This window comes from Pogonomyrmex barbatus, unplaced genomic scaffold (genome assembly GCF_055798465.1).
Source record: "Pogonomyrmex barbatus isolate J1 unplaced genomic scaffold, ASM5579846v1 scaffold2, whole genome shotgun sequence".
Classification (NCBI taxonomy): domain Eukaryota; kingdom Metazoa; phylum Arthropoda; class Insecta; order Hymenoptera; family Formicidae; genus Pogonomyrmex; species Pogonomyrmex barbatus.
Window position 1 is genome coordinate 23,687,308 of NW_028297116.1, and position 9,677 is coordinate 23,696,984.

A 9,677-nucleotide genomic window follows, 5' to 3' on the forward strand; every position below is an offset into this window, starting at 1 on the left:
TCTTCCAGGTTTGTTTCTTTAAATTTCTGGGAACTTAAAATTTCTCTGAACTTCTTAATTCTTTCTTTTATACATATTTGTTGCTTAAAGTTTATACCCCTGTCTTTTTGTCCTGTATCCAGAGCGCGTATTTTATCTTTTGCCTGTATATATATATATATATATATATATATATATATATATATATATATACAAATATATATATACAAATTGGCAAATGGTCTGATTCTGTTCTCTCTTTAACTAACAGCTTTTCAGTCTTTTCTCTTGTTTGTTCTCTTGTTTCTTCTCAATGTTTTCTAATGCATAATCTATTACTGAGTTGCCTCTTGCATGTACATAAATTCTCCTTCTTCATTTTCAGTTATATTATCATTTAGAATGTCCCATTCTCTCTCTTCTATCTCTTCTAGAAATTTCTTACTCTCGATGTTTAATGTCCCTTGATTTTCTGCCTATCTCATCTCTGTGGTCTCCCCAAATAAGCGTTCCTTCTTTTCTTATTCTGACATTGAAGTCTCTTCTTATTAAAAGATTTCCTTCGTTATTTTCGGGTATTAAAATTTTTATTTCTGTCATAATTTTGGTTATTTCTCGATTATTATATACTCGATTATTATACTGTTATTATTTTCCATTTATTTTTCCTATAATTACTCTCTTTACATATATTTCTTCAGTCCTTTTTTCCTTTATTTCTGTTCTGTTCTCCTCTTCATTCTTCTTTACTCCTGTATGTGATGATTTCTCCTATCGCTCTTCCTTTATTCTTCTCTTTCTTGCTGACACTCCCAGTTGAAATTCTCCGACATACGTTCTTTTAATTTATACTAACGTTTTTTTTTATCCACGTTTCGACTATTCCGATTATGTCGAACTCTTTGATATATTTCCAAAATTGCGCGTCTTTGTTGTCCAATCCTGCAACATTCCAGAAACCAATTTTAAGTTTTCTTGTTTCTGTATCTATTTCTATATTTTTATTTCCTTCATTTTCATCTTCTTTCTTGTATTCCTTTCCTGTATTTCTGTGTCACTGCTCTTGTGTTTTGTCTCTCTTCTGCCTCTCTGCTTTCTTTTTTCTGCCCCGTCTTCCCTCGCGGTCTGATCTCGCAGACCCCGGCAGAATGGCTATGTGGATTTTTTCTCCCTCCGTCAGCTCACTATCTATGAGCCCACGGAGCTCTGTCTGTTTCAAAAATTTTATTCTTTTAACCTCTCCTTCCCTTTCCACACAAACTTCTTTTCGTTAACTTGTAGCTTCCTATAACCGATCTTCACTTTGGCTCTCCTCTCTTTTTCCGCTTCCGTTATCATGCGTATTTCCTTCTGCACCTGCCTCTCCTTCCAAGTTAAATCTATAAATATGTTCTTTTTAGATTCTTTTTCTTTATCATAATTTCTCTTTTCTGGTCCTTGCCTTTAATTTTTACTGTTACATGTTTGTCCCTCTTCTCGTTCAGTATGCTTCCTCTACAATCACTTCGACTTGAGTTTATTTTTTAACATTTCTTCCACAACCGATTCCAATGATTCTCTTTTTGACACCTCGCATCTTTTTATTACAATATTATTTCTTCTTTCTCGTCTCTCTCTTGCCTCTTTTAATTTTCTAATTTTTTTTCGTAGATCTTCATCTTCTTTATTTCCTATCACCAGGTTTTCTATTTTGTTCTCAACTTCCTTGATTCTTCTTTCCCACTTTTCCTCTTTTCTTTTCTATTCATCCTTGATTGCTTTTATTTCTCCCATTGCATTTTTTAATTCTTCTCTGTTGTCTTTCATAAATTCTTTCATGAATTCTTTTATTGTCCTTATGTCTTCTTTCATCATATTTTTGTCTTCTTTTGCACCTCCCTTTGTTTCCGTTATCGTTTCCTTTTTCTTCTTTATAATGTGTTTTTCTTCCTGGTGATGATCTTGTGATTTTCCTTGCTTTTTCGAATTTTTCTAAAAACTCTTTTTTCATTTCGATTCTGTCTTCCTCTTCGTTTTTTCTTCTTTTGTTTAAAATATCGATTGACCCCTCACTTCCCGCTCTCGACCTTGGTATTAGATGGTCTAATATTGTTTTTCTTTTTTTGTTTCCTTCTCTTTTCTCCCTCGTCGGCGTTCTCTCTTCCTGTGATGTTCTTTGTTCGTTCCTGCTATTTATTTATCACTTCCTGATTTATCGATCGAATTGTTTTTCCTACCTCTGTCACTGTCCATTGCTTCCTGCTTTATCGATCTTGATCTTGCAGGTGAGAATTACTAGATATCACCTTACCTTTCCTGCTATTTTGTCCACATAATGATATAACTTTATATTATATATTTCTCCTTGACTTGCTTCTTTTTCTTTAATTTCTTCATAGATTTCCTTGCCTTTATTCTCCGTTGTATTTCTCTCTTCACGCTTTCTCTTGGTTATCTTTATTCCTTTTTTTCTAAAATTCTGCTTCCCTTTTTTTACCTTTTTGGAGGGCGCTTTTACTTCTACGTGTTACTCATGCGATTTCGATCGACGCACCTCCAGAAACATTATTATTAACAATTATTATTTTTTTAGGTATCCATTATTTATACAAATTATTAATTTGTAAGAACGCAAGTGCTAAAAACCAAATTTACCGCGAACTCTCCGGAGAGTCAAACGACAAGAGGGACAATCTTCTAACTCTGATCGTAGCAATTGATAGCAATCGATAGTTTATTATCAGGTTGCGTGAGATGGCAAAGGGAAAAAGGCATATTCAATCACACACACCTCTTCTTTTTTACTGCTTCTTTATTTCACGATTAATGGATGACTCACTTTTTGCCGTACCCCTGTTATTCTCTTTTCTTCCCCCTTTTTTAACCAATCGCAATACATCACGTGGTGATGTATTCTTTCAACCAATAGGCGTTAATATCAAAATACGCATTGCGCAGGAAAAATAAAAAATTTAAACTTGCTGACGCCCCTGAGGGCCTTCCTTACAAATTGTACAAGTTAATAATGTTCAGAAAAGTAATTGTTGATTATTCAATTCTTTGTTAGATTATCTATTTTGTATCATAATAATAATATATTATTATAATAGTATTATTTACTTTCTTATCGTTTCGTGCTCTAATCGCATCACTGTTGCTTAACATAATTTTAAAAGTTTCATGGCTGTCATCTTTCTACTGCGATGCCTTCTGTTCTTTTCAGTTAAACTGGCTGCACTAGTTCATAGTTTATTTTTCTTTCTTACACTGGAAGAAGAAAGATAAACTGAGAACTAGTGCAGTCAGTTCAGTCAAAAAGAATAGGCCTCTTATCTCGCCAGCCGCAGTAATGAAAGCAGGAAGTGACAACATAATCTATGACGTCACATGCTTGCACAAACTCATCGAAAGTTTACTATAGTATATTTTAGAACGGACTCACAGCATTGCTGGTAGTGAATATTGGAATGCAGCCTAATGCAGCCCAAAAATACTACGACACAAAGTGTCCATTAGTCCATACTGATAATACTGTGGTCGGTTTTATCAAATAATTAATGTATGTACATTATATTATATATTATGTGATATTCTATTTTCATCGATATTTGCTTAATGCAATGAATACTACTGATATAACTTAAGATTACTTAGATTAACCACGTATATAATATTTAAATAAAGCATAATTCCTTTAAAAAATCTCTGGTTTATATATAAAGAAATATCTCATATATAGTATATTTTGAATTATTTATCATTTATGTATTAGATTTATCATTTATGTATTAGATATCGGACAGAAGTCATCAAATTGAAAGAAAAGAAAAATTTATGTAATACGTTGAGAATGGTTAAAAATGTATATTAAATAATTTAAGTTATTAACGTATAAAGGTTATCTTGCATATGTTACTATTATGATATAATTTTATATTTTAATATTTTACATTTGATTATAAATATTATTAATAGTAATTAATAATGCTCATTTTAATATTTTCTACATATTTTTTATACATTTTTATATTTATAAACTTTAATATATAATATTAAACTTTAACACTTTATAACACTTTAATATATATATATATATATATATATATATATATATATATATATATATATATATATTTAGATATTAAAGTGTTCATAAATATGAAAATGTATAAAAAATATGTAGAAAATATTAAAATGAACACCACACACACACACACACACACACACACACACACACACACACACACACACACATACACACACACACACACACATACATACATACATACATACATACATATATACATACATACATACATACATACCCCAAGCCAAACATAGATAGATTATGCGTGATAATAGAGTCTATTATAAATTTATAGCTAGAAATACAACAGATTGCAAACAGACTCTATAATATCAGACAATGTCAGCAAATTGTTGCTAGAAGCCTAACAGAACTGTCGACATTTTGTGCCTGCAGACTGACAGCAGAAATTGGGCAGACTTTGCTGCAGTCTGCCGACAGATTAGCAGCAAGTAGGATCTGTGTAACACAATCTGACAGGATTTGCTTGATTTCTGTTGCTAGTCAATCACAGAATGTCAACAGAATGTAAGCAGAATGGGACTTTAATAACTGAGGTCAGTTTAACATTTTCTGTTGACATTCTGTTGATGAGTGTGTATATCATACGTGGTGTGTGTATGTATGTGTGTGTATATGTGTGTGTATTCTCATCAATAATTTTTAAATTATATACAAAACATATTTAATAAATTTTTAGATGCATATCAATATATCTTGAAAATATTATATATATCTAAAAGATGATGTAATTTGCATATAATTTTTTACAGATGGGTGTAGATAAACCAATGGAATCTTCTTTAACAGGGTATTAAATCAATTTTATTATTATCACATATTAATTGATTTGCTTATACAATTTATTTTTTTATTAAATATTTGTAAATTGTAAGTTTTATGCTTTTTAAAAACAAAATAGATGAAAAAAATAGATGTTTTATTTTGTATGTGAATTAATGTTTGTTAATATAATAAAAATTGATTAATACATTTTCTAATGGCTATTTCCACGTTATTGCGATGAATATCATTATATGCAGTAGTCGAAAGGATAAGATACCTGTTTGGTAAGCAGAAGATTCAGGTTCGATTCCTGACTGAGATGATATTTTTCACAAAACAAATTTTCATAACTGATTTGTGGTCAGGCCCTACTGTGATGCACACCTTCCCTTCTTGTTTAATTTCGTACTTGTATAATTGGTTATTTAGCATTGTTATTACTAATAAAACAATGTGCAAATATTTAAATGTTATTTTTATTTATAAAGAGATGAGATGTCTAAAAAAGCACTTAAAAAGCAGCAGAGGGAGGCACAAAAAGCAGCAAAAAAGGTGGAGAGAAATGCCCAGTCTGTAAGTTTGTAATCATTATTTGTTAAATGAAATTAAATTATAAAATAATTTTCTCTTAATTAAATAGAAAAAAAAAACAGATTTGATGAGAGATTTATAGAATATGTAATAGTCATACATTATTCAGCATTTTTATCTGTTATTTCAATATGTATTTCAACATTTCCAGCAAGAGTCTACAAATGAAACTAAAGATGTATCTGTGGGAAAATATGGACAAATGAATATGATTCAAAGTAAGGAAAAGTTCCAAGATAGGAAGTTTACAGTAATCAAGGATTTAGATATAAGCTTGAAAAATCAAACAATTTGGCTAAGAGGTCGCTTACATACTAGTCGTGCAAAAGGTAAATGATATTTTGTAAAAATAAAAAAAAAATTCTATTTTCTACTAATTTTATGCCTCATGTTATAGGCAAACAATGCTTTATTGTGATAAGACAACAGTCCTACACAGTGCAGGGATTAGTCTCTATAAATGAAAAAATCAGCAAACAAATGATTAAATTTATATCTAAGTAAACTCTCAAAGATTCTCATAAGATCCGAAATATAGAATTAAAGTATATTAATATGACGTTCTATGTTATTTAGCATTACAAAAGAATCTATAATCGATGTCATGGCTGTGGTAATGCCTGTACCATTGAAAATTGAATCGTGTTCGCAAAAAGATATTGAAGTTCATTTGGAGAAAATATTCGTGGTGAGTGCTGCAAAACCGCAACTTCCTTTGCAAATAGAAGACGCAGCAAGATCTGTTGGTGAGATAGATGAAACAACTCTGAACGTGCGAGTAAATCAGGATACTAGACTAGATAATAGAGTTCTGGACTTACGTACTCCAGCCAATCAAGCGATTTTCAGAGTGGAAGCTGGTGTTTGTAAACTCTTTAGAGACATTTTAACGAAGAAGGTAAGTATGTTTTAATTTTTTTTGAATTATTTCTTTCAATTATTCTTTGCAGGGCTTTGTTGAAATTCACACACCTAAAATCATTTCTGCAGCCAGTGAAGGTGGGGCAAATGTATTTACAGTATCTTATTTCAAGAGTAATGCTTACCTAGCTCAATCACCACAATTGTATAAACAGATGGCGATTGCCGCTGATTTTGACAAGGTTTTTACTATCGGTGCAGGTATATCTTATGTCTAGTGAAAAATCTCTAAAAATAAGAATTATTTATTTGAAAATTGTTAGTATATAGAATGCACAAATTTCTTAAATTTTTCAAATTATTAGCAGATACAACAAACTATGATTGACTCGAAATATAAAAAGGTTGATTAATTTCCAATTGATCAAGTATAAATATTATGAAAAGAAAATTTACTTATCTTTTATATTTTAAACTTTTTGATTTCTATCTTTCTATCTACTTTTCATTTCTCTACGTTTCATTCTTATTTTAATAGCATACGTGCACGTAGATGAATATTTTAATTATATTTACAATATTTTTTACAACATGACATGTACAAAAATAATATTTTTCAAGTATATATTTTTAACAATACATACCGAGAAAATATCGCTATTAGTTTTCAGAGCGGAAGATTCCAATACACACAGACATTTGACAGAATTTGTAGGTCTTGATCTAGAAATGGCTTTCAAATATCATTATCATGAAGTAATGGACACCATTGGACAGATGTTTACAGAATTGTTTAAAGGCTTACGTGACATGTTAGTTATATTTATATTCATCGGTCCTTTGTATGTCTTATGTTTTCACGATATTAATTTAATTTCATATTCAGTTATGCAGACGATGTAGCAGTAGTCAGTCAACAATATCCAGTGGAACCTTTTAAATTTCTCGAACCAACTTTGAGATTGGAATATCCACAGGCAATTGAGCTGTTAGCAGAAGCAGGCGTGACTCTGGGAGAAGAGGATGATTTATCGACGCCGGATGAAAAACTCTTGGGAAAACTTGTTAAAAGCAAAGTAAGTACTGAAGTATTGAATAGTTTTAAAGTACTGAATAATTTTAAAATGTATAGAAGAATATAGAATATAGAATGTATATGAAATAAACGATAATCAAGATAAAATGAATATTACAAAAGGCACAAATATAAAATAACAGGAAATTTAAAGAATCTTAAAAAGTAAAATGTTTTGACTAATTTATTGCCATTATCGTTAATTTATAATCAAATTTATTTTTCAATTTATTATATGCATTTTAAATGTCTTTGTGTCTTAAATAAATAATAAATAATAAATATAAAATAATATTAAATAATAAATATTAAAAATGTTTTTTTTTTCTTTCAGTATGATACTGACTTTTACATTTTGGACAAATATCCTCTTGCTGTAAGACCTTTCTATACTATGCCGGATCCAAATAACCCGGTATTGTATAATCATACGGTATATATTCTCGCTTTTGATATTTCTTTAATAATTGTCAATATTTTGTTATAGAAAGCATCCAATTCATACGATATGTTTATGAGGGGCGAAGAGATCATATCTGGCGCACAACGTATTCATGATCCGAATTTTCTTACCGAACGCGCTAAACATCACGGAATTGGTGAGTAAAATGTTTACATAAGTATTCTTAAAGTTATGATTTGCTTTTCAAAATTCTTTGCGAACGATGGATATATTTCATACGTAATTTTTTCCGTTTTTTATATATATATATATATATATATATATATGCATAGGGTGTTCCAAAACTACCGCATTTCCTTTTAAGAGCAAATTCTTTGGAACATTCTAAGATGAAAATCCTGATACGAAAATGTCGAGGTTATAATAATTTTTAAATTATTTCTGGTTCGGAATTTATTTGTATATTATATTATTAATATCGCAACAAAACATCGCAAAATATCTGTTCAATAATGATATATTGTACTATGTGATAGTTGTCAAAAAAATTCGTTATATTTATTTACCTCATATAATGGCAAAATGGTACAATCAGTTCAGATAGTAAACTCTTTGTGATAATATTATTATGTTAAATATTTGATTTTAATGCACTTATATCAAATTACCAATCTATATTTTTATTAATAATTATTTTAACAAATATACATAAGTTTATAAGCGATAAACTGCAATAATTTTTTTTATCTGAACTGATTGTACCATTTTGATATTACCATATGAGATAAATAAACATTGTAATGAATTTTTTTGAGTTATTACATAGTACAATATGTCTCGTTATTGAACAGATATTTTGCGATGTTATGTTGCGATATTAATTGTGTAATATACAAATAAGTTCCGAGACAGAAATAATTTCTTAATAAGAAGTCATTGTATATTTCTGTGATATTCTCGATGTTATAAGAGGACCCTCGTGATGGAACCTGTACTACTTGCCATACCATACCTAAGCGCGCGAAATATCAGCTCTTGTTATTAGTTGAACTTTAATCGCCAATAATTTAAAAACTATTATAACCTCGACATTTTCGTATTAGGATTTTCGTCTTAGAATGTTCCAAAGAATCTGCTCTTAAAAGGAAATGCGGTAGTTTTGGCACATCCTGAATATACACATTATATATATATATATATATATATATATATATATATATATATTTTTTTTACTTGTAGAATCTTGTTACTTACCTACTTACTTACAGCAGCAAAGTACAATACATTTCTCACGTATTTTATTTTTAAATAAAAAATTTGACTAATGATTTGACTAATAGCAAAATTTTGTTTTAGATATTGAAAAAATCAAATCATATATTGACGCCTTCAGATATGGCTGCCCGCCACATGCTGGTGGTGGTATAGGCATGGAGCGTGTGGTAATGCTATATCTCGGCCTGGACAATATTCGCAAAGTGTCTATGTTTCCGCGTGATCCCAAACGGCTTACTCCTTGAGAAACTTATTATTCAATTTCATTTAATAAATATACTGAGAGGACTCGAATAAAATCTTTTACTTTGAATATGTATGTTATGTTTTTTTTCTTTTTTTTTTCTCCTTTCATTTTGCATATTTCCCGACGTCGCGGATTAGCTCGTTGCCAGAATTCAGGAAAAGAGGAGATCCGAACTTGTTAATGCACTGATTATCAAAAGAAATATCACATTTATTGTATTACCAGTAGTTCTATACAAGGCGGTAAGATGAGTGGAAGTGCATGCGTGTGTATGAGCTGGCGTATCACAGCGATGAAGGTTATCGAGATAGAAAGGTATTTCCAAGGATGGAAAAATATTTACAGAGTTAAAGCACTTAGGCATCTACCCTAGCTTTGGAGAGGAAGTACCATT

At 30.1% G+C, this 9,677-nt stretch overlaps 2 protein-coding genes and 1 long non-coding RNA gene across 6 annotated transcripts; 1 reads left to right on the plus strand and 2 right to left on the minus strand.

Annotated features, from left to right (window-relative positions):
* Positions 1-217: 217 nt before the first annotated feature.
* LOC148936788 (uncharacterized) lies at positions 218-3,405 on the minus strand. The gene is made up of 4 exons (XM_089076179.1): positions 3,401-3,405; positions 1,741-2,144; positions 1,484-1,709; positions 218-1,420 (listed from the first exon to the last, which is right to left on the minus strand). The coding sequence occupies exons 1-4, from the start codon at positions 3,403-3,405 to the stop codon at positions 1,204-1,206; spliced, it is 852 nt and encodes a 283-aa protein (XP_088932305.1). The 3' UTR covers positions 218-1,203.
* Positions 3,362-9,349, plus strand: AspRS (aspartyl-tRNA synthetase). 4 transcript variants are annotated; one of them, XM_089076183.1, is made up of 13 exons: positions 3,362-3,517; positions 4,442-4,602; positions 4,819-4,856; positions 5,320-5,404; positions 5,574-5,751; positions 5,820-5,922; positions 5,999-6,320; positions 6,373-6,544; positions 6,948-7,095; positions 7,170-7,359; positions 7,693-7,773; positions 7,846-7,957; positions 9,118-9,349. In XM_089076183.1, the coding sequence occupies exons 2-13, from the start codon at positions 4,561-4,563 to the stop codon at positions 9,279-9,281; spliced, it is 1,635 nt and encodes a 544-aa protein (XP_088932309.1). In that variant the 5' UTR covers positions 3,362-3,517; positions 4,442-4,560; the 3' UTR covers positions 9,282-9,349. The 4 variants fall into 4 exon arrangements, with proteins under 4 accessions (XP_088932309.1, XP_088932308.1, XP_011630534.2 ...); XM_089076182.1 differs by having other exon boundaries at positions 3,371-3,517; positions 4,341-4,602; XM_011632232.2 differs by lacking the exon at positions 4,442-4,602 and having other exon boundaries at positions 3,386-3,517.
* LOC148936789 (uncharacterized) lies at positions 5,784-7,067 on the minus strand. The gene is made up of 2 exons (XR_016139076.1): positions 6,928-7,067; positions 5,784-6,571 (listed from the first exon to the last, which is right to left on the minus strand). It is a non-coding gene; the product is annotated as an uncharacterized LOC148936789 (long non-coding RNA).
* Positions 9,350-9,677: the final 328 nt, after the last annotated feature.